This window comes from Amyelois transitella, chromosome 31 (genome assembly GCF_032362555.1).
Source record: "Amyelois transitella isolate CPQ chromosome 31, ilAmyTran1.1, whole genome shotgun sequence".
Lineage (NCBI taxonomy): Eukaryota > Metazoa > Arthropoda > Insecta > Lepidoptera > Pyralidae > Amyelois > Amyelois transitella.
Genome location: NC_083534.1, coordinates 2,351,898 through 2,377,599, shown reverse-complemented (window position 1 = coordinate 2,377,599; position 25,702 = coordinate 2,351,898). Strand labels below are relative to the sequence as shown.

The following is a 25,702-nucleotide window of genomic DNA, read 5'->3' as shown; positions in this document are numbered from 1 at the left end:
GAGCTTCTGTGAGCCAAGATGGCATTGATTGTCCATTAGAAGAACGTCGTGAATGATTAAACATACGCTCATGGGGCGTACATCCAGTAGCTGTGCATAGAAGTGAGCGGATAGCATGAAGTGACTTCTCAAGGACAGTTTCCCATTGAGTAATAGGCAAATTAATTGATTTTAAGGTAAGTTGTATAGTTTTCCAAATGATTCCATTATATCTCTCGGTCTGACCATTGCCTTGGGGATTATATGGTGTAGTGTAGCTTGTAGCTATGCCTAATCCGTGCAGAAAGGTTTTAAGTTCGGCTGATATAAATGCGGTACCTCTATCCGAGTGAACGTAAGATGGCAAGCCAAAAATGGCAAATAATTCAGAAAGTTTCTTTTGCACAGTTGATGAACTTACATCTGCACACGGGAAAGCGAAAGGAAATCTAGAAAACTCATCCACCACAGTAAGTATATAACGATTTCTTGTATTATCGCATGGCAATGGTCCCTTGAAATCAATAGAAATTCTTTCAAAAGGTGATGTTGCTTTGATTAATGTGCCCTGTGTTCTAATAAATCGTGGTTTTATTTCAGCGCATACATTGCATGATGACGTCATACGTCTGACATCCTCAACTGAGAATGGTAAATTTTTTGATCTGATCCAGTGTACCATTCTAGTTATACCGGGATGACACAGATTATTATGCAACTCGAGAAGCTTAGCATTGTCTACTGTTGTTAATGCTGTTACATTTGCTCTTGAAAGGGCATCGGCCACAATGTTATCCTTGCCCGGGCGATATGAGATCTCAAAATCGTAATTTGAAAGTTCTAAGCGCCAACGTTGAATTTTATCATTCTTAATCTTAGAATCATGTTTCTGATCGAACATGAAAGCTACCGATTTTTGATCTGTGATAAGTTGGAAAGTTTTTCCTATAAGAAATTGGCGCCACTTTTTTATACTTTCAACTATAGCAGTTGCTTCTTTCTCTATCGCCGAATGATTTCGTTCATGATTGTTTAAAGTTCTTGAAAAGAATGCTACAGGTCGCCCGTCTTGAGTGAGCGCTGCAGCGATAGCATAATCAGAACGAAGAGACAACAACTGAAGAACAGGAACCAGTTAATTTGACTACAGATGCTACTACAACACAAAACCCTGAACTGCGACGTTCTACTAGAGACCGACGTCCACCGTCTCATCTTCAAGATTACGATCTTTCTTAAAACCTGGGGAGAATGTGGTGATATGCAACCTCCACATTAGCTTTGACACCTTTTATCATAAAACGAACATTTCAGTTCTGTCACATGTTCAAAGTCATACTGTATAATTTTATTGAATAAATTGTAGAATAACTAACCATTTCTCAGTAAATATGGCTTTATTCAATAAAATTATACAGTATGACTTTGAACATGTGACAGAACTGAAATGTTCGTTTTATGATAAAAGGTGTCAAAGCTAATGTGGAGGTTGCATATCACCACATAGGTATTACCGATACCTATATATTTGCGCCTTTTACTTAATTTTATGGAAAACTGGAAAACTATAGCTAGCAACATTGCTCTAATAGAAGTCATTTTGACAGTTTTAGTTCAGAAATTGGGTTGAGTATAGATTAAAGAATAATTGCAGAAAATAGAAAGTAAAGTTTACTTACTTGGTGGTACATTACTTTCTTTACTTGGTACTTTATTAAACTTTCAAATGTTTCATTATATCGTTTTAATAGAACTCGTTCTCTCTATTGAAACAACTTTCAAGATTTTGTTTCTTGAACAAGAAACCTTTTGGAACTTATGTAAGTACCTATATAATATTTTGTGTGATTGTGTGCCTTATAATGAGTTCACTCCACCATCATATGACTTATTTATTTGAACATATGATCTACGTAATTATATGAATATAAAATGTTTGAGTAATGTACATTTTATACATCTTGATTTATCGCACAGATAATTTAAAATGTGTCATTTATCTAATTCTGAACGGCTTGATGCTTTTTCTCAGCCCCGCCCAGTCTTGCCGGTGGTCCAACCAATCAGAACAGTAAATAAAATGGCTGCTGCTTTTTCAAGACTGCAGCAAGAACTGTGTCATTGAGTTGGATTACTGGAAATTTGGTGATATTTATCCAATTTCATGTTGTTGTTTTGTGTTAAAAAGTGAAAATGGAGTTCGATGAAATAGTTGTAAAGGAGAGTCCCGGTCTATGCCGGTGTTGTCTCTCTGAAGGATGTTACAAAGATATGGGGACCGAATACACTTGGATGAATGAGAATGAAGTATACGCTGATATGCTGTTAGAATGCTTTGATATAGGCGTAAGTATTTAGACTAAATATCTGAGGAAAACAAGTATTTAACAATTTTATGTTACATTTGAATTTTAGGATAGGTATTGCCGGTTGTCATCTTTCTTTCATACCTTGGCTTATGCTTTGTACAAAAAGTATCGTCTCGGGCAGGCTTATGTTTTAGCCCACCATTGACTGCCTATTCATATCAAACAATATATAAATTAAAACCGGTAACAACAGCTTTTAGGGATTTGGACGTGTTGTATGGAAGCTGGCATATCGACCCGCCGCCATTTTGATGTTTAGGGTTCCCTAGTCCACAAGAGACCCTTACATGTATCCTCAATATCCTCCATACTCAAAAGGCTCAAACCTTCCATTAGCCTGTCCCTTACATAAGTTTGAACTAACATCTATAAGACTATCTTTTGAAGTCTGTTTATAAACATTAACATGGCATATATTAATATCATTCTCATCACTTCGTTGTATTAAATAAGTGGAAATATTTGAAATGGAGCCCCTATATCATATGTCATATTATACAGTGGGTGGACCACCATTGTATTGTAAAGTCCCATAAAAATCCAATATTAATTTCCCAGTGTTTTTTCAGATCTCTCAGCACTCAGACGGCCCAAATGGCCCCAACCGGTTGATATGTGAAGTGTGCATCACAAGGCTCCGGGATGCGTGCAACTTCAAGAAGCAAGTCCTGGAGTCAGAGAAGAAGTTCATTGATATGATTGGCAGGGGCGAGTTTGCACCCAAGGGTTTGTTGATTTTATTAAACTTAATAGAGTACCTGGATGACGGAGTGTTGTTGTTAACTGTTATAAAAACACCATAAAGTGAAAAAACATACAAAAAATTAATCTTTCCATAGTTGGTAATCAAACCTAAAATAGCTAATGTCATAGGCGAGCAGCAGCCATATTTCAAATAACAAACGTAATAATTATAGCATTTTTAAAAATGATTTTTGATTGACTTTAATAGTCAATACATTATCTTTAAATAAATTAATAAACAATTTTCTTTTCCTCTCACAGTACTCATCTACCAGTCTCAGCTGAAGGCGGAGGCAGAAGACACCACACTCAATGAACCCGAATATCTTGATGATGATATGGATTTTGATGATGGTAATGTATTAGACATAAGCATGAATTAATTTCTGTACATTATTGTAGAACTAACTGAGGAACTCTAAATAAAATAATGTATATGACCGTTATACATTGTTGAAGACTGTAAATACCATAATTATTAAGCTTATGTAATTTTACATTAATATTTAATATAAATTTATTTAAATTCATTCATTCATTCATAAAGAAAAAAATTTAGATTTGCGCATGGCTTAGGTTGAGTCTTGCTAAAAAGTGGGCGATTTACATGAATGACCTTGAGTCTTGCTAAGAAGTGGGGCATTTACATGAATGGCCTTGAGTCTTGCTAAGAAGTGGGGCATTTACATGAATGACCTTGAGTCTTGCTAAGAAGTGGGGCATTTACATGAATGACCTTGAGTCTTGCTAAGAAGTGGGCCATTTAAATGAATGACCTTGAGTCTTGCTAAGAAGTGGGCCATTTACATAAATTACCTTGAGTCTGGCTAAGAAGTGGGCCATTTACATAAATTACCTTGAGTCTTGCTAAGAAGTGGGCCATTTACATGAATGACCTTGAGTCTTGCTAAGAAGTGGGCCATTTACATAAATTACCTTGAGTCTGGCTAAGAAGTGGGCCATTTACATAAATTACCTTGAGTCTTGCTAAGAAGTGGGCCATTTACATGAATGACCTTGAGTCTTGCTAAGAAGTGGGCCATTTACATGAATGACCTCAAGTTTAGATCAATGACCTTGAGTCTTTCTAAAAAGTGGGACATTTTCATAAATGACCTTGAGTCTTACTAAGAAGTGGGCCATTTACATGAATGGCCAACAAGGGCGATCTTTTCCGGACACACTAACACGTCTTTGGGCCTTTGTAGGGAAGAAAGAATTTATATTCTCAAAAACTATTAAAGCCTATGTTCAGCAGGATAGCTTAGTAGTTATTTGAGGTTCAAATAGAGACAGGTTGCTAGTCCATCACCTGAAAGAAGTCCCTTGTAACATGCCTGTTCCTCTTACTTTTACAATCAGCAGCAGCAACTGGCATACAGAGCGATGAGGAAGCTTGCACTACAGTGTAGATGAAAAATGGAAGTAGAAATGCTGAGGTTTAGCGTCGAAACAATCTTTTTCAGACAATAAAGTAGGTGTGAGAAAGAGATGAGAAACGATGTGTTAAGAATATAGAGAAACAAAGAGAAACACAGTAAACTTAGGGAAAAAATGTATTCACAATACGATTTTTTCTCTTACAGGGTAGATAGAGCCAACAGTTTGGCAAAGACTTAAAGTTCACATTTACATTCAACTGTATGGTTTGGTGATGGAATCGAGATGCATATAGTGACAGGTTGCTAGTCCATCAATTAAAAGAAGAATCCCAACTATGTAAGCCTATCCCTTAGTCGCCTTCTACGGCATTCTCGGGAAAGAGATGGAATGGTCCTGTTCAAAAGTGCTGGCAACCACACGGTACATGAGTGTGAGAAATAGATGAGAAACGAAGGGTAATACAGAGAAAAAAGGAAACATAGATGTATTAGCACAAAAAGGAACAGTTATTATACTTTAAAAGTAATATTTATGCAACTGACTTTTATATGAATGACATTTCTCTGTAAAAATCAACTGTTATATAAAACTCTATGGTCGCCACAACAATAAAGTACATTTGTATTCCAGATGAACCCCTGAAGCCTCCTGAAGAGCCATCAGTCTCCGACATCACAGTGTCAACCTTGCCTGTCAAGAACAAGCGTGGCAGGCCAAAGAAGACTGTGGTCAAGACAGAGAAGAAAGCTAAAGTCGCCAAGATGGAGGAGAAAGCGAAGTCATCCAAAACCCTCGTTAAAGGTAAGATCACATTGTTATGTTATACACATAGAAATCGGAATATAAGACAATAGAAATGTTTTAAAATATTATAAGTTATAAAGATTTAACAGCTTTACAAACATGTAAAGCTGTTAAATCTAAAAAATTACATATAGCATGAATATGTTATGGTTTTAAAACTACCGGTCTTGATTATTATATTTAACGGTCATTTCCATTTCTATTGTCTTATGCCATTCCGAATTCTATGGTTCTGGGCCTAGCAGACACCGCTGAAGGCAACACAATGCAATTTGATAAAGCAACAGAAATTAAAATTAGAGAATCACTGAATGTTATGTTCGCATACAGCGGTCACGCTTGGCCTTAAAATGCAGGGCTTGGAAAACTGGTTAAAAAAATATATGCGACCAATAAGTCCTTTATTTATTATTATTGACAACAACATTTAACAATATTCATCCCACTTCATGCGCTGATGCATCAAAAACATCTAAGTAGTGATTAATCGTGTTAGTTTTGCAAGCCCTTTTATCTTATATTCTTTACCAGATTTTTGGAATGAGTGGATTGTTCGAGAACATTTTTTTTCGAAAAGGCAGAGGGTCGATTCACGAATGTTGAAAAGCTATAGGTATATGTCACTAAGTTCCCTCCCTCTCGATTTCTGAGAGGGTAGAAAAGTACATACGTTATCATAGTTCGTGAATCAATACAACACACTGATAACCATCTGGTGCATTCAAAGGAGTTTCCATTGGAAGCCCTGACACCAAAGCGCAGATTTAAAGTTAAATTCGGATACGTTGTAACCACGAATAAGGGGCGTGATATCTTTAAGCTGTTCTCACTTTTGCGATACGACGCAGTCAGCTCCACAATCTTTCACAAAGTATTTAATATCTATACCAATATTATAAAGTTGAAGAGTTTGTTTGTTTGAACGCAGTAATCTCAGGAACTACTGGTTCGAATTGAAAAATTATTTTTGCGTTGAATAGAACATTTTCATTTCATTTTCATCATTTCACACTCGGACGAAGTCGCGGGCATAGCTTGTCTGTTAATATTGGAATTTATGTCTTCAATGGGTAAATTGTAAATGGAAATTGTTTAAGAGTTCAATGCTTCCATTGACGTTCTGTTAAAATATGACAGATTTTAAACAAACATATGTATGATCATGTCTATATGCCTTGCGGGGTAGACAGAGCCAACAGTCTTGATGTGTTAGGCCACGTTCAGCTGTTTGGTTTTAATAATAGAATTTAGATTCAAGTAGTAACAGGTTGTTAGCCCATCTCAAGTTTATAAGCCTATCCTTTGGTTGCCTTTGATGATATCCATGGAAAGGAGATGGAGAGCCCATTCTTTATTCTATTGGTGCCGGGAACCACACGGCAATAAACTACCACTGTTCGATTTTAAAAGTGAGGGTCAAACACGCAAAAGTAGTTATACAAAAAATTAAAAGCCTACATTTTCATAATGGTCCTAGTAATGCCGCTTTTGTTGACAACATGTCCCAGAAACAGATGCAAATGCGTGATAGCGTCTTCCTAAACCCTTAGTCATGTCGGCGGGACTATTATCAGAATACGAGTAACCGGAGTGAACGAATAATAAGCAAAATTCTTAATTTCTCAAAATTTGATACAATGTATAAGTTATCAGTTACTTAACCTTAAAAATTGATACCAATACGTGAAAGTCTGTCTGTTACACTGTCACGGCTAAACGGCTGAATTGAGTTGATCCTCCAAATGCCTACAATGGGAAATGACAGAAATATACTTCTTTCAAGTCATCTTTCAAAGGACTATTATTAAGGTATGGAGACAATTGTGTGATCACTTGAAATTACGTTAACTTGTCTTAATATACGAACGGAGAGATTCATGCTATTTAGGTTCCGTTTGAGTTTTATGACTACAGAACCCTAAAATGCTGTCTGATGTTTCTGTTATTCGCTGACTGAAGTCGGCGGTAAACAGCTAGTCCACAGTAATAATGAAGAGATATTTGTATTTTTATAAGGAAAAAATAAATATGTACTACTAAACCGATTTTGATTAAATTGGGTACACAGATATTTACGAATAACATAATTTACCTTTTTTCTATAAAGTCGGCCACTGTATACTTCAACTTTATGTATGTGCTTTCTCTTACAATAAACGGATTAGAAAGAAACAAAATTAAAATGTTCTACTATTTTAACTCATTTAAAAACGCCTATAAATCTGTCTGAACTATCTATGATTTAACATATTTACACGACATATTCATCTAATTTTGGTGGGAGGAATGCTCTAACAAATGGAGATTTGCAAAGACGTACAAATCGACTTATAAGAATGCCTTTGCATAAATCGTCGAAAAAGTGGATTTATTCTTACGTAAGAGGTCTAAGAAGGTGTGACGCCTACATGAACTAAAAATATGTTTTTAATAATACTTAACTGAAGACAAATAACGTTAAAAATAATGGAAGAGTAGTTCGTCACTTTGAATTTGAATTGTATAATTTCACATTTTAGGTGACAATGGGACAGAGGCAGCGAGTAAGTCCTCCATGTCGTCAACGAAACGCAACAGACTCATGAAGAGAAACGCTATTGTCGTTCTGGAATATTCCACGGCGGTTCCCTTCAAATGGCACAGACAGAACTACTTGTGCTTCTTCTGTCACATGCCTTTCAAAGACTCCGCTTTACTCAAACAACACACTAAAGACAAACACGTAAAAAGCAACATCAAAACAGCTGTAGCTTATTTAAGGAGAGACGAAAAAGTTAAAATTGATGTTACCGATTTAACTTGTAAATTATGCGATGGCGATCCACAAGATCTAGACCAAATAATTGATCACATGAAAGTTGTTCATAATGAATCGTTTGTCGAAGAATTTGGATATGGTCTGATACCTTACAAATTGAAGAAGGATGAATTCCAATGCGCGATTTGTAAAGAGCACTTTCAGTATTTTATCAAGTTGAACCAGCACATGAACGGTCATTACGGCGATTATATCTGCGAGTTGTGTGGCAAGTCGTTTCTTAGTCAGGACAGGTTGCGGTGTCACTCCTTGAGCCACGGATCTCGTTTCAAATGTTGCTCGTGCTCGGAAACCTTTGAGTCGTTGTCACGGAAAAATCATCACGAAATGAAAGTACACAAGAAAGATAGAACGCTCAAGTGCTGTTATTGTTCTGAAACTTTTTCTAGCTATATGCAAAGGAAGAGACATCATGTGTCAAAACACGACGTGGAAACGGTAGAGTTCAAATGCCCGGTGTGTGATAAAAACTTTCAGATCATGAGCAAAATGAAAGTGCATCTGAAAGAGGTGCACATGAGGGAGAAGAATTTCTCGTGTACGTTATGCGAACAGAAGTTTTTCTCTAAAACTCACGTACAAAAACATATGGTGAAACATTTTGGTGAAAGGGTACATCAATGTGAAGTTTGTATGAAGTCGTATGCAAGAAAGCAGACTTTGAGAGATCATATGAGGATTCATAATAATGATAAGAGATTTGTATGTGCGGTGTGTAGTCAGGCGTTTGTTCAAAATAACAGTTTGAGGTTACATATGAGAGTACATCATTCAGATAATATTAGCGCTTAAATAGTCTTAAGATTGCAAATTAAAGACCAAATTAGTTTTTATTTTTAGTGTTTAATTATGCCCGTGTCGTTAATTGGTATTTTAGTTATACTCATTATTGTACATACTTAAGATTTTTAGGTTTTTTTACAAATAAATTAATAGGCGGTTAATTGTTTATGTAATTTCTTCCAACCTTTTCATTTATCACTACGGTAACACTTAAGGTGCATCTAAATTACACAAGTTTTAATTCCATAAACATGAAATATTTTGATAAACCTTTCATGGGACCTATTTTGATAAACCGTTTATGGGAGTAAGGATAGCAAGAAAACTTTAAATGTACCCTGTAAATAATTGTATCAAAATTTTTACTTTATTATGATTTAAAATTAAAATGTTTTTCGATGTTTAGTTTAAATGATAAGGGTACATTTACAGTAGACGTTTCCTTTTCAGATGTAAAGCCTCGGAAATACAAGGGCTGCGATTCTTCCTCCATGCGCAGACGCAAAAATCTCCAAATTCTATTCAACAACACTACAATTATACCGTTTAAGTGGAGGGGGAAGTATCTATGCTTCTATTGCAGTAAAGACATAGCTGAATACACGGAACTGAGGAAGCATACCAAATCCCATGGCAATTGTTCGACCAAAGACCATTCTCTTAAAGTTTTGAAGGGAGGACAAAACATGGAAATCAAAATCGACGTATCCGAATTGACTTGCGAAATTTGCAATGAACCATTTACTGCCTTTGATGAAATATTGACACATTTGCACGTGAAACACAAATTGGAGTATGACAGAGGAGTAGAAATGGCTATAGAGGAGTATAGGCTCGTAGATTTGACTTGTCTTGTGTGTGGAGAGAAATTTTCATATTTTGGTTATTTAGTGTCACATGTAAATAATAGTCATCCTAAAAATTGTCTTCTTTGCGATAAATGTAATCAAAAGTTTAACAAAAAGAGAGATTTGTTTTCCCACATAAAGAATTATCACAGAGAAGGCGGATACAAATGTGAATTGTGCCCTCAAAGTTTTAGTTCTTTGAATATTCTACGTAAACATAGAAACAACAGGCATCTTACTAAGTGTAATGTATGCCAGTTAAAATTGCCGTCAGCTGCTTTGAAACAGAAGCATATGGAACTGGAGCACCCCGATGATGGGTCGTTGCAATGTGACAATTGTTCCAAAGAGTTCCACACAAAGCAAGGCTTGAAAATGCACGTAAAGAAGTGCAAAGTCGAAGAAGAAATTTTCGAAATCATAAAAAAGGAATCATACGATCTGGATTTAGATCAAAGTTACGATGAGATTAAAAGACCCAGTGTGAAACAACTTCGGCAAAACATTGTTATAGTTATAAATATGTCTACTGCAATACCATTCAATTTTTATAAAAATAAATTCAATTGTTTCTATTGCTCTCAAGACTTTGCAGATTCAGATTCTATGAGGGAGCACACTGTCATAGAACACCCAGTGTGTGATATAAAAGAGAAATGCATAAGAAAATGCAGAGAATCTGTGGCATGCGTTAAGATCGATGTGTCCACTCTAGCCTGCAAAATATGCTTCGAATCAATGAATGATTTGGACAACCTTCTAGATCATTTAATACTGAAACACGAAGCAAATTACGACAAAAGTATAACAACGTGTCTTCAACCGTATAGGCTTATTAAAGATCACATGGCTTGTCCAAATTGTCCGGGCGAAGTGTTCAGATTCTTCGGGACGCTTCTGAAGCACATGAACAAGAAACATACGAATAATAATATAATTTGTGTTTACTGCGGTCAGACGTTTAGGCGTGATCAGAATTTGAGAGTGCACGTTTGGCGGCACCATCGCGATGGGAGATTCAAGTGTAATATTTGCGGCGCAGAATGTAACATACCCTCCAGGCTGTACATGCACATGGCGAAAGCCCACGGTGTCAAAGCCGCGAAGTGTCCTAAATGTCCGGAATCTTTCGCCACACAATATTCGAGACAAAAACACCTGATAGAAGCGCACGATTCCGGTCATAAATGCAACTATTGCGGCAAACTTTTCACTAGGAATTCTTTCATGCGTGATCATATTAGAAGAACTCACCTCAAAGAGAAGAATGTAGAATGTACAATTTGTAATATGAAATTTTTTAATAATATCCTTCTTAGGCGACACATGGTCAAGCATAGTGGGGAGAAAAATTTTCATTGCGATGTCTGCGGCGAGAGATTTTTCTGGAGGAAAAGCCTGCGCACGCATATGGCTAGGCATAATAAGCACGTGCACTCTTTACAGCTGTAGGATTATTATTTTCTTCCTTTTTTTCGTCATAACCATACATACGTACGAGTATATCACGTCTTTATCAACAGCGATGTAGAAAGAGCCAACGAAAGGCTGGATAGCTTATCTATGAATTAAGCTTGTTCATATAATAGTCATAGACAAACTGTTTGTGTGAAATTACTCGTATTAAAAATAAATTGTAAATAAGAATTTGTAATAATTTCTATAAAATAAATGCGGTGGTAGTCGACTTTCGTTCATATTCAAAAAGTGGTAATAATCTGTACTATTTTATAACATTAAGCTTTAGTTAACGTTGTATTGCGTGACTCTTATCAAAATCAACTTCAATCACGGTCGGTCTGTTTAGACTTCATTATTATTTTGAACAATATTTTTCGAAGCGCTATTATAACACTAGTATCAAAAAGCGAAGGCCCCCAAATTCTCATGAAAAAATTTTCATCTTTTCAGATGATATTGGGCCGCCAAAAGTATTGAACGCTAACAAGCTGAGGAGGCGTAACCTTCTCACGTTATTCAACAACACGTCCTTGATTCCTTTCAAATGGCGTGGGAAATATATGTGTTTTTACTGCGGGCAAGACGCCCAAGACTATACCGATCTCAGAAAACATACAAAAGCACACGGACGCTGCACAGACAAAGAACGATCTATGAAACTCGTTAAATCTGGTGATACTGAAGTTAAAATTGATGTTTCACACGTCACTTGTGAAATTTGTAATAATAAATTTAACAATATTGAAGAAATAACAGACCATTTGACAGAACAACATAATTTGCAGTACGATAAACGCGTAGAACTTGCAATCTCAAGTTATCGCTTGTTAGATCTTAAATGCGTGTATTGCGATGAATCCTTCAATTATTTCAGCAAACTTATAAGTCATGTCAATTCCATACATCCAGACAATAGTTTCTCGTGCCACGAATGTAACCATAATTTTAATAAGAAAAGATATTTACATTCTCACTTAAGAACTCAACATAAAAAAGAGTTCAAATGTAATAGATGTTTGCAATTTTTTGAAAGCTTTGCGGATTTTCATAAACACAAGCAAAGTGCGCATATTTCTGGTTGTAATCTCTGCTTTGAAACGTTTACATCTGATAGCAAAAGGCTTCATCACATGAAAACCGAACATGTCTTGGAAAACATGATCCAATGTCAGTTCTGTAATAAAACTCTTAGTACGAAAATGGCTTTTCTAGTTCACGCTTCTAAATGTAACATGAAATATTCACATGTACAGAACACAGAAGATGAAAAGAAATCTTCCGTAATTGAAATAAGAAGAAATGTAGCTTGTGTTTTGAACATGTCCACCGCAGTGCCATTTAAGTTTTTCCTGCATACATTCCGGTGTTTTTATTGCTCTATAGATTTCAAAGATAGCGATCTCTTAAAGCAACATACGGTTACCGAACACCCCCATTGCGATACGAAGATAAAAGGATTGAAGTTGCGTAATAGGAAAGACGGTGTTCGTATAAAAATCGATATATCGACTTTATCTTGCAAATTATGTTTTAAAACAATCAACGACTTAAATACTCTAATTGATCATTTAATAAGTGATCATAATGCGCAATACAATAAGTCTATCGATAACCATCTGGAGACGTACAAGTTAATAAAAGACAGCTATCCGTGTCCGTATTGTTCGGAAGTGTGTAGGTACTTTGGAAATTTGTTAAAACACGTAAGCAGCTGTCACGCAGAGAATAAGATTATTTGCGTACACTGTGGAATGGCTTTTCGGACAGTTCCAAATTTAAGGGCTCACATGAACCACCATCACAAGCCTTACTCGCACAGGTGTGAAATTTGCGCAGTTGTGTTCCCTACAAATGATATGCTACAATTACATTGTGGGAATGTACACGGTATTAAAATATCTGCATGCACCGTGTGTTCAGAGAAGTTCTCTTCCAGAAATTTAATGAGAAGACATTTAATAAATGCTCACGGTGTAGGACATAAATGCAATTACTGTGGGAAGCTTTTTGCGAAAAACTCTGTAATGAATTCACATGTTAGGAGGCTCCATTTGAAAGAGAAGAACGTTCATTGTTCCGTATGTTCGGAGAGATTTTTTGACGCGGCGCGGTTAAAGATTCACATGGTAAAGCATGTAGGCGAGAGGAACTACCATTGTGATGTTTGCGGCAAACAGTTTCTCTGGAAGAAGAACCTCATAGTCCATATGTCTTCTCATATCGGAAACTGCAATTCCAAAATGCAAACTAAGCAGTTAATAAGGTAATCAATGTTTGGGAAGTAAATTTTGAAGGTCCATATGGCAAACCATGTTAAATAAACTATGATGACATCATCGAGATATGTGATGAATGATCGCATCGCGTCTTAAACTTCAATAGAAACCGTGCCCTTGTATCCAATAAACCTAATGTTTTAAAAAAACATGGAGGTAATAAATTGTGTAAATGAAAATACGATATGACCTTCGAAAATAAAACTACAGCGGGTGCAATTTGATTTCAGATGAAAACGCGCCCGCTCGTAAAGAAGGCCTCACATCAGAACGCAGGAGGAAAAATTTACAAATATTATTCAACAACACAACAATCATTCCGTTCAAATGGCGGAGCAACTTTGTATGTTTCTACTGTGCTAAGACTTACAAAGATTATATAGAGTTCAGAAAACACACAAAATTTCATGGACAATGTACAACGAAGGATTACTCGTTAAAAGCTGTCTCTGGCAATCATATTGAAATTAAAATTGACGTTTCTGAAATTAACTGCAGTATATGCGATGAATCGTGTATTAATCTAAATGAAGTTATAAAACATCTTATTAGTAAGCATGATATGAAATACGATACCTCTGTGGAGATTCCGTATCAAGCGTATAAACTAGTAGATTTGCAATGTTTGTATTGTGATGAAAAGTTTTCGTATTTCGGTTACTTGATACATCACGTTAATATTTCACATCCTAAATACAATCTCGTTTGCGTAGAGTGTGGAGCTAGTTTTAATAAAAAGAATTATCTCATGCTTCACGTGAGAAGTGTACATCGTAAAGATGGTTACAGCTGTGACCAATGTCAAATGAAATTTAGCACTTACCATTTGCTACGGAGTCATCGGAACACCGTGCATTTCTTGAAATGTAAAAATTGCGATCTCCATTTCGACTCGCGGATTCTTTTACAGAGGCACATTCTAGCGGACCATCCCGATGATGTTGATGTTAAATGTGTCTTTTGTGGTAGGATATGTCGTAACACTGACGGCCTAGCTACACATATAAGAAAATGTAAAGTTAAACTTGAAAATCTAAAACTAGACAATTCTCCTCATCTGAATAACAAAACCGTGATTTTAACACCAAAGAAAAATAACAATCTAGTGAAAATTAGGCAAAATGTTCAAAGCGTTTTAAATATGTCCACGGCAGTGCCGTTTTGTTTCTTTAATAGATTTTCATGCTTTTATTGTTCAAAGAAATTTACCGAATTTGATACCTTGAAAGAGCACACCAACTCGGAGCATACCATCTGTGATAGTAAATCGAAGTCTATGATGAGATTCAAGGGGAAAAATCTAACCGTTAAAATAGATATAAGCTCTCTGTCTTGTAAACTGTGTTCGCTTTCCATGTCAGGATTGGAAATGTTGATTGACCATTTGATAGCGGAACATGCAGTCGACTATGATAAATCGCTCCCTTGTTGCTTAGAGCCGTACAAGATATATAAAGAAGGCGTCGCTTGTCCTCTGTGCCCTGAACAAATTTTCAGTTTCTTTGGAAGTCTGCTAAAACACATGAACAATTCGCATAATGACAATAAAATAATATGCATATTTTGTGGATTGTCATTTAGAACAGAAACGAACATGCGATCGCATGTATCTCGACTTCATAAACGTGACGGGTACAAATGTACGATCTGTAATCTAGAATTTAATTCTAGAGATTCCTTGCAGTCACACTCTGGTAACGCTCACGGGACAAAGATATCCAAATGTCCAGAGTGCCCAGAGGCGTTCTCTTCCAAAAATATAATGAGAAGACATCTTATAGACGCGCACGGCACAGGACAGAAGTGCCAGCATTGCGGGAAACTATTTCCGAAAAAATGCCTAATGCTCGATCACGTGCGCAGCACGCATTTGAAAGAGAAGAATGTACAATGCAATATGTGTCAACAGAAGTTCTTCAATGGACGCCTTCTGAAAAAGCACCTAGTAAAACATTTCGGGGAAAGAAACTTCCACTGCGACATTTGCGGCAAGCAATTTCTTTGGAAGAAGAACCTCATTGTCCATATGTCTTCTCACATAGAAAATTGCAATTCCAAAATGCAAACCTAGCATTTAATTAGCTAAATGATAATACGAGATATTTGGCGTTACTACAGCAAGAAACATTTATTTTCAGATGAATACCCACCTGGCCCTTACGATGGCTGCGCGTCTGAACGCAGAAGGAAAAACTTAAGAATCCTCTTCAACAACACTACTATTATCCCGTTCAAATGGCGGGGCAAGTTCCTCTGCTTCTACTGCGCCAAAAGCTATTCAGAGTACCCCGAATTCAGAAAGCACACCAAGTCTCACGGACCGTGCACTACAAAGGATTATGCCTTGAAAGTTATAAAAGGCAATCACATAGAAATTAAGGTAGACGTTTCGGAGATAACATGCGATATTTGTAATGAACCATTTGGGAATATGTCTGAGATAGTCGATCATCTTGTCGGTAAGCATAACATGGAGTACGACAAGTCTGTAGACATACCGTTTCAAGCGTACAGATTGATCGATTTCAAGTGTTTGTGCTGCGATCAACAATTCTCTTATTTCGGAAGCTTGGTCAGTCATGTCAATATAATGCATCCTCAGAATAGTTTCATCTGTGACGACTGCGGCGCTACTTTTAATAAAAAGAGGGACTTGGCTGTGCATATGAGGAATCTCCACCGGCAGGGCGGATACCCTTGTGATCAGTGTACGGAGAACTTCGATACTTATTACTCGCTCCGTACTCATCAAAATACTGCGCATTTTAGAAAGTGTAAAAATTGCAGTTTGCATTTCCTTTCGCCTGCTCTTTTGCAAAAGCATATGAAAGCCGAACACCCTGAAGATGGGAATGTTAAGTGTTCGTTTTGCGGTAAAGAGTGTCACTCGACTAATGGTCTGGCACAGCACACGGCCCGGTGTAAGGTCAAGCTGATCGCACAGCCAGACGAGCCGCCACCGCCTGTCTTCGACTCCTTCCCCTCGGGTGTCGGCTCGAAACCCAAGAAGAAACAGAACATTTTACAGATCAGGCAAAATATTCAGTGCGTTCTCAACATGTCCACTGCTATCCCATTCAAATTTTTCTCCAAATTCTCCTGCTTCTACTGCTCTAAAAAGTTCACGGAATACGAGGAATTGAAAGAGCATACTATATTGGAGCACCCCGTTTGCGAACTTAAATCTAAATGCATGAAGAAATGTAAAGGCGAAAGGATCACTGTTAAAATTGACATAGCGTGCTTGTCTTGTAAGATTTGTTCGCAGCCAATGTCAGAACTGGACGTCCTCATAGACCATTTGATAGTAGAGCATAAGGCTAACTACGACAAATCTTTTACTCGTTGCTTCGAGCCGTTCAAGATAATCAAAGATAGTCTGCCGTGTCCGGTTTGTCCCGAACGTGTGTTCAGATATTTCGCGACCCTGTTGAAACATTTGAACGCTGAGCACAGTAATAACAATAGGATATGCGACTTCTGCGGCCGCTGTTTCCGAAACGTGGCCAATCTCAAAGTTCACATCTCGTACGCGCATACTGGTTGTTGCGAATGCACTATTTGCGGAGCGAAGTATAAAAACCAGTGGTGTCTAGCCCGCCACAGGGCTAAGGTACACAACGCTAAAGACTACGGATGTACGAAATGTCCTGAGAAATTTCCATCGGCGTATCACAGACAGAAGCATATGATTAAAGCACACGATATTGGTCACAAATGCACGTATTGCGGTAGAATGTTCACAAGGAACTCCTTCATGAAAGATCATATACGGAGGACCCATTTGAGAGAGAAGAATGTTCCGTGCTCCGTGTGTAACGAGAGGTTCTTCGATAACTATCTGCTGCGCATGCACATGGTGAAGCACGATGGTGAGAGGAAGTTCACTTGTGACGTCTGCGGCAAGGCCTTTCTGAGGAGAAGCAACTTGCAATCCCATATGGATATGCACAAGAAGTATGGTCATGTATCGGTGCCTATTTAATGATTGAAAAGTAATGTTGCGAGGTGTACGGATATTGAAACGTGACCTCTCAGCAATTTAAATTCTATATAAGAACCAGAATCATTTCTGAATGTTGATTTATGGGCAAGCAATCTGTCAATCAATAATTTTTATTAGAGCCAAACGTGGCTCCGACGGATGGCTTTTATTAGAATTTAAATCTGACCAACATGTGGTGTGTTCGGGCCTTTATTCCTCAACTTGTTAGCGTCACTCCTCGAGGTTCGTTTATTAAGGCGATTTCATAATAAAACATCGATTTTATTTCAAGGAAATGTACTTAGCTTTTGTAAGATTAATGTTAAGTTGATCTCAAAAACAATTTTATATTTCTTACGTACTTACAATATTTGTTCACAAATTTGTAGTATTTATTACTTTTTTAGGAAATTTCCATTTGAATTTATACTCGTTTAGATGTAGTGTTGTAAATATATGTTAAGAATTTATCGTGATATGGCTAATATTTAAAATAGTACAATGAAAATTATATTCCTGTACTGTGAAAATATTACGTTTTGTAATAAGATTTTTGTTTCTCATTGACCAAGTTTATTTGATGCTATTTTTTTAATGACGTTTTCAGAAGAGGTTTTTATTTTAGAAAATACAAAAATCGAGATGGAAGATAATCGAGTCAATTTGGTGGTACATAGTATTGCTTAGGCTTTTAGATTATTATTTGACGATAGTGTTACAAATTGTGGAAAATACATGCGAATAAATCTTGGATAATATATCTGATGTTTTTCTTACAATATCCCAATTATTTCTTACGTTGTATTCTGCGTGTTATTCATAATATTTAACATAGCACATGTCTTAACTTTCCACTCTTATAAGTTCTTAACGAATTAAATTAAAGATAAAATTAAATTAAATTTTAATTATAATACCTCCGACACAAATTTATGTTCTCTTTAAAAAGTACGAAATAATTAAATAAAGTCAATCTTATGGGTAGTATGCATTAAGTGATTATTTTTTTAAGTAATACGTCTCGTTTGGTGAACGCTTCAAACCTAAAAAAATACTATTACTTAGTCTAACGTCTAACCGAAATAAGCAATTAACTTTTACTTCAACACAAAAAAATATTAATAAGTTATGGGTCAAAGACTACATAAGTATGTAAAAGAATAATAACTGATATAATAAAACACATGGACGGCTTGACATGATCTGCGATATGCACCATAGCTCGACGAGTACATTTTAAACAGACACGAGGTTAAGCTCAAGAAAAAGTTGACAAATAAAAGCTGAACGTTTCTTTGCAGGTGCAAAATTCAGTACACTGGAGGACAAACATAAGAAAATGGAAAGTGCAAGGAAACTGTTGATTAAACGAAGAAACGTTGAGTACGTGCTGCAGTACAGCAATGCTACGCCCTTCTTGTGGTATAAGAGCAAGTACAGATGTTTCTTTTGCTCTGAGCCCATGAAAGATCCCTCTATACTGAGAGAGCACACTGCGACCGCTCATCAATTTGCCAATATTGAGTTAGCTGTTCACGATAGAACAAAAAACAATAGAAATAAAGATGCAGCGGTCAAAATTGATGTTACAGACCTCACTTGCAATTTATGTACAACTTCAGTCGATACTCTTGAAGAATTAATACACCATTTGATTATAGCTCACGACGCCGAATACGATCTTGAAGTTCCGAATTGCTTGTTGCCATTTAAATTAGATAAAGATAACCTTACATGTCCTACTTGCAATATGAAGTTCGTTTTCTTCGAATATTTACTCCGCCATGCAAATAAACACCATTTGTCTCACGACTACATTTGCGATGTGTGTGGAACTAGTTTCCAAGGGGAGAACCATTTGAAAATGCACCACAGGTACTACCACAGAGAAGGCGGTTACACGTGCGACTACTGCGGAATTAGTCTGGCGACGCTGTCTAAGAAGATTCTCCATGAAAAGAATGTGCATCATGTCAATCTCCCTACGTGTCCTCACTGCTCAGAGACGTTCTTGAGTCCATACTTTAAGAAACTACATCTAGCTAACGTCCATAGGGTTGAGGAGGTTATAATAAAATGCCCGTATTGCCCCAAAGTGTATCCGCAGGAGAGTATAATGTCACGACATATGAGAAGAGTACATCTGAGAGAGAAGAACGTAGAATGTGAAGTGTGCGGTGACAAATTTTTCGGACCGTACGATGTTAAGATGCATATGGTCAAACACAACGGCGAGAAAAAATTCATATGTTCGGTGTGCGGAAAGAAATTTTCTAAAAAGAGTAATTTGAATTCTCATTCCGTTTCGCACACGGGTGAAAAGAAGTTCGTTTGTTCGATATGCAACAAAGCTTTTGCGCATCTTACGAATTATCGTATTCACATGAAGAATCGTCACGTTGAATTCACTGAAGAAACTGAAGGTTTGGTTGAACTGCAGGCTGATTCTGAGTCAGTGCAACTGGAGTTTGTAGGTGATGACCTGGAAGGGGCCGAAGTGATTGGACAATATGTTCATTAGGAAAATGTATGTGTTTTTCTCGAGCATTGTATTGAATAGCCAAATCCATTGTCTTATACTTATTTACTAACGCCACGTATGTGAAAAAAAAACCGACCGTATTTTTAAAAAAATATGTTAGCGCATATCTTCGGCATTTGTAATCCAAATTTGAAAAATACTTTTTGCAAAAATAGTAAAGCGTCCGATTGGTTTTATATTTAATTTGGCTAAGGTCGGGTCATAAATGTGAAAGATATTTCAGGGAACACTACAAAAATCAACAGCAAGAGCTCTGTTTTTATGCATGTTAGGGCACATCTCCGGTATTTATAATCGGATTTGAAAAACTCTTTGCATTCAGAAGAGTAGAGTCCGTGTGGTGTTATAAAAAAATGTTTAAGTTCTGGTCATAAATATGGGAGATATTCAAAGGAACCCCTCAAAAATTTACAGAATAAGCTCTGCAGTTAAGTTAATATGTAAATGGTGGCCATTATACGCATTTTTCTTTCTCATTGGCTAGTAAAAACCAGTACAGTCGGCAACGTATTAAGCTAACTTAAATAGAGCTTATAGAGAGAAAGAGACTAGTCGGTATGATTTCTTTTGTTTTTTTTTTATTTAATAAAATTATTGTATGATTTCCTGGGTTTTTTAATACATTACTGATTTAACTCGTGATCAGTTTAGTGGTTAAACCTGAGTAAGACATACGAGTACACGTCCATTCACAGTTACGTGTCCAAACAAACAAATATTCAATAACGAGACGTTAAAAAATAACTGGAATAGGTTCTATTTAGTAATGGTATCAGCAGCAATCATATATCCACAAGAATATTCTTGATTCTTTGCAGGCATGAGAATCAAGAAGGAATCGCAGATAATGGAACGTCTGTATTGCATGCGGGAGAATATACTCGCCGTGCTCCGATACGGGAACGTTCTGCCCTTCAACTGGAATACCAAAGGCTTCCGTTGCTTCTACTGCTCTAAATCCATGACCGATTGCACTGTACTAAAAGATCACACCACTCAAAAACATAGCAACGTCGCCTTAGACGATTTCATTCCAAAAAGAATTATATCCAAAGATATACCAATTAAAATTGATGTCACAAATATAAGTTGCAAGTTATGCCCTGATATGCCTTTGAGAAGCATTGATGATCTCATATCTCATATTGTTACTGTCCACGAAGAGGATTATGATACATCCGCTGGAGTTTGCATGTTCCCTTTCGTCCTTAAAAAAGAAATCATGCCCTGCGTCATCTGCGATGTACAGTTCGATAATTTCACCAGTCTAGTCAGTCATATGAATAAAGAACATGTAGAACATAGTTATATGTGTCAGATCTGCGGTCGCAGCTTCATAGATAACATTAGGCTCAAAAGACACATCACTTGCAGCCATATTGGGCATCGCTGTAAAATCTGCAACATGCTCTTCCCCGCCGCTCATAAGTTGGAGAAACACAGAGCTAGAATACATGGTGAAGTCAAAAATTACGATTGTAATTTGTGTAGTGAATCGTTCCAGAACAATTACCAAGTAAAAGTTCACATGGGTAAAGTCCATAATGTGGAGAAATATCGGATTAAATGTGAATATTGTCCTAAAGTTTGTACAACCAAAGGTGCAATGCTCCTACATGTTCAAGCGTTGCATTCCGATGCTAGATTCGAATGTGACCTTTGTGGCTATAAAACTACTATTAAGTGGATGATTAAGTTACATAAACGTAAACATTTTGGTGAGCGGAACTATTCTTGTAGTATATGTGAAAGGAAATTTGGAAGGTCTAGTAATTTGCGTGCGCATATGAAAGTCCACACTGGACAATTTGGTAGAGTATGCCGTCATTGTAGGCAAGGGTTCGTCACTTTTGATGCGCTGAGCGCACACGAACGGGAAGTGCATTATTTTGATCAATTGTAATACCTAGGATTGAAGGAATATTCGCAAAATGAATATTGTATAAGGAATTTATTTCAACAAACCAGGACTCCACAAACCATTTAGTTATAGGTACTTTATACGAGTACACTGGAAGGTTATGCGCTATAGCACATTAAGATATTACTTCATATAAGTAGTTCATTATTAATTGGAAAGAGAAACATACTACCTATACTAAGTTCGGAGTACGATTGAACCTTAGCATAAACATGAATTATTGTCCTGCTTATCGCAAAATGTACGACAATTTCAAGTAATAATATAATGTATGTCTCTGGCCGCTATTAAATGAGAACCTGTTTTCGTTACAGGTGAATCTAGTGGCGGCCAGAAGACGTCGAAATTAATGGATATACCAATTAGGACTATAGAATCTGAACAAAACTATATACCCACGGAAAGAAACGAACAAATAGAGTTGCGTGCGAAAACTGTGCACAAACCAGTCACGGAAGTGCCCACAACTGCGAAGGAGAAAAGAAAAATAATGAGACAAAATGTAATACAAGTGTTGACAAAGTCGACTGTAATGCCATTCCGTTGGTTGAAGAGCTCCTATAGATGTTTTTACTGCTACAACATATTTCAAGAACCATCTGACCTAAAGAATCATCAACTAACTCATATTGGTGACGATATAAAAGAACAAGCAATGAACAACTATTGGGAATCGGTAGTCTATGTAGATGTCTCAAATTTGTCTTGCAAACTGTGCCCTGAGAAAATTATGGATCTTCATAGCTTAGTAGATCATTTAGTCGTTGCACATAACGTGGTTTTTAACAAAGATGTAGGATTGTGTATGGTGGCGTTCAAATTAGATAATGTGTCGGTTAACTGTCTCGTCTGCGGTGCTACCTTTTATTCTTTTGGCCCTTTACTGTGTCACACGAATAAAGACCATAAAGGAACTTCTGTGATACTCTGTGACGTTTGCGGACAACATTTTAAAGGAGAAAACCTATTGAGGCTGCACATCAAAACAGTTCATGAGAACACTGGCGTGTTATGTACGGAATGTGGTGAAAAGTTCGACACTCGTTCGAAATTAAAGACTCATCAGAAGAATCAGCATGAAGCCGCGAAGAAATACAAATGTTTGGTCTGCATACAGACGTTTGACAGCCATTACAAAAGATCTGCGCACATGGTAGCGGAACACCAGAACAGGAAAGCTATAAAATGCTTGCACTGCCCTAAAACGTTCGTGTTTAGGAGCATGATGATGACACACTTGAGAGACGCGCATTTGAAGGTGAGGAATCACATTTGTAGTATTTGTGGGTGGAAAGCGTTTAATAATAATCGTTTGAAGAACCATATGCTTAAACATAGCGGTGAGAAGAATTTTAAATGCGAAGTCTGTGGCAAAGCATTTACAACCAAGAAGATAATGAAAGCTCATTTCATGAGATTACATTCCGATAAGCCCGTCCAGTCACAATCAATGGGATATTTAATTAGTAACTAACTTAATGAACTTTAAATTATCCATTCTATTCTTTTCTCTTGTCTATTGAAGACATGTTTTAGATTTTACACTCAAATTTATACCGTTGAATGATTCTTCAATGAAATCTTTATTTACCTACGTTGGATGAATATGTGATTTGTGTGATAGTCGTTTATACATCACTTCATCAGATTGCACTATATCGTCGATCTGACTATTGATATATTATACTATTCTTGTACGATGTAAAACACTAGAATTTAATCAAAATATCATGTCTATTCTGTATATCATTTCTACTGTGGAAGCACATACTCACCTGTCAAAATTCGAAAAGGAAAAATGACCTTGAATTTTATCTTCGTCTCTTTCTAATTGTAGAAAAAAGCGGAGAGCTATCTAAACATATTTGTCCATATCTTTCTGATTAGTAAAAAAGAGATGGTTGAGATTAGAAAATTAAGATACAGTGTGTAGACTAGTAGGAAACATGATAGATGATGAAGAAAAACCAAACTCGCAAACACAAATATGTAGACGAAAGTTCATTTCCCAAAAACAAGAAAGCTACTCGAATTTCCAAAGGATTTTGAAAATTCATCAGCATTCTTCCTTGAACCTACATCTAAGAAGACCATTTTACTTTCAGGATTAAAGGAAAGAAGATGGAAAATAGACCACGATACTGGCGCGGCAACTGATACATGGAAGGCTGTAACTGGAAAAGAGAAACTTACTATAATGAGAAAGAATGTAATAGAGGTGGTAACTAATACCACAATAATGCCATTCAGATGGCTCAAGAGCTCCTATAGATGTTTCTATTGCTACGACGTGTTCCAAGAGCCGAAAGATTTGAAATCGCACAGTGAAATTCACAAACAAGCCGAGGAAATTGAAAAAGTCATGAACAACTTCTGGGAATCGTCAGTATACGTTGATGTTTCAAATATGAAGTGCCGAATATGTAGCGAAGTTAAAGAGGACTTTCACGAAATGATAGATCATTTGATAGGGAGTCATAACGTTCCGTTTAACAAAGAAAACGGATTGTGTATGAGTCCGTTCAAACTGCTTAATATATCAGTTGAATGCGTGGGTTGCGAGAAACATTATAGGACATTTGGGCATTTATTAGTTCATTCCAACAGACATCACAAAGGTTGTTCACAATTGCTTTGCGAAATATGCGGTCAGCATTTTAGATATCCGCAAAATCTTAGAGATCACGTCAAGAAGCAACATTCGAAAGCGACCGTTATTTGCAATCTCTGCGGAGAAACGTTGACGAACATGAACAGAATGAGAACGCACATGCAGAACTACCACAATAAGAGATATAAATGTTTCAAATGCCCTATTCTGTTCGAAACTCATTACAGAAGGTCGCGGCATATGATTGATGAGCACAAAACTAGAGATGAGGTTAAATGCCAGCATTGTAGTAAGACGTTCGTGTTTAGGAGTGCCATGATGAGGCACGTTAGAGAAACGCATATGCAAGAGAAGAATGCCGTTTGCGGTATCTGTGGTTGGAGAGCATTTAGTGAGTGTAGGTTACAGAAACACATGACCAAGCATAGCAACGAGAGAAACTTTAAATGCCCTTTGTGCGACAAGGCGTTCAAGACGAAGAAGACGATGATGCAGCATTATAATAATATTCATCAGAAAATGTCGAGGCCCCCGACGGTTTGCCCAATCCGTTGAATATAGCCGGATAGTGAGTGCCATTAGATTTTTTAAAAGTAGGTAGGTATAATCAGAATAGAAGCCGTGTGGTCCAACAGGATTATGAATGAAACCAACCTCCGTACATTGCACGCTCGACGTCCCGTTTCACGTCATAATAAAAAGAGAAACAGTGATTATTTTTTATGACGCGCGATAAATACGGCATCGCGCGTCCCAGGCTATTGGGACAACAGTCGATTAATCCACGAAACCTCATCTGAACGAGTCAACATATTATTGAACCCATAACAATTTCTTAAATGTCAAGTTGAGTAGAATGAAATGCTTTTGCACACCTCTTATTGGAGTTGGGCTAATATACTTTGTTTTTGTATGTATGTATCTGAGTATTTATACGTTTGTTCCGTGACTAACTCTCAAGCACATAGTTTTTATTAATTTAATTTGGCAGGTACTTAGGAAATGTATACATTATTCAATATATTTAGTGAAATTGTTAAATATAACTTACTATTGACCAGAACAATGTTTTATTACCACACTGTAAATACAGCTAATCCTTACTTTAGGTAATACGTACCTAGTTGTTACATAAAAATACGCTTTGCCAATAAAATCTTGCAATCCAAGAAATCAGT

At 36.8% G+C, this 25,702-nt stretch overlaps 3 protein-coding genes and 1 long non-coding RNA gene across 5 annotated transcripts; all 4 read left to right on the top strand.

The window, feature by feature from the left end:
• Nucleotides 1-38: 38 nt before the first annotated feature.
• LOC132903882 (uncharacterized) lies at nt 39-778 on the top strand. Its single transcript, XR_009657509.1, has 3 exons — nt 39-176; nt 388-449; nt 580-778. It is a non-coding gene; the product is annotated as an uncharacterized LOC132903882 (long non-coding RNA).
• Nucleotides 779-2,019: 1,241 nt separating this feature from the next.
• LOC106130075 (zinc finger protein 208) lies at nt 2,020-20,790 on the top strand. The gene is made up of 7 exons (XM_060953268.1): nt 2,020-2,325; nt 2,918-3,074; nt 3,354-3,446; nt 5,106-5,276; nt 13,696-15,482; nt 15,582-17,388; nt 18,752-20,790. Exons 1-7 carry the CDS (start codon nt 2,173-2,175, stop codon nt 19,969-19,971), a joined length of 5,388 nt encoding a protein of 1,795 aa, XP_060809251.1. The 5' UTR covers nt 2,020-2,172; the 3' UTR covers nt 19,972-20,790.
• LOC106130080 (zinc finger protein 841-like) lies at nt 13,778-23,392 on the top strand. Of its 2 annotated transcripts, none has more exons than XM_060953264.1 (2): nt 13,778-13,808; nt 22,228-23,392. In XM_060953264.1, the coding sequence occupies exons 1-2, from the start codon at nt 13,793-13,795 to the stop codon at nt 23,385-23,387; spliced, it is 1,176 nt and encodes a 391-aa protein (XP_060809247.1). In that variant the 5' UTR covers nt 13,778-13,792; the 3' UTR covers nt 23,388-23,392. The 2 variants fall into 2 exon arrangements, with proteins under 2 accessions (XP_060809247.1, XP_013184297.1); XM_013328843.2 differs by lacking the exon at nt 13,778-13,808 and adding an exon at nt 21,916-22,154.
• On the top strand, nt 23,033-25,702 carry LOC106130073 (zinc finger protein 16-like). The gene is made up of 2 exons (XM_060953265.1): nt 23,033-23,171; nt 24,019-25,702. Exon 2 carries the CDS (start codon nt 24,111-24,113, stop codon nt 25,077-25,079), a length of 969 nt encoding a protein of 322 aa, XP_060809248.1. The 5' UTR covers nt 23,033-23,171; nt 24,019-24,110; the 3' UTR covers nt 25,080-25,702.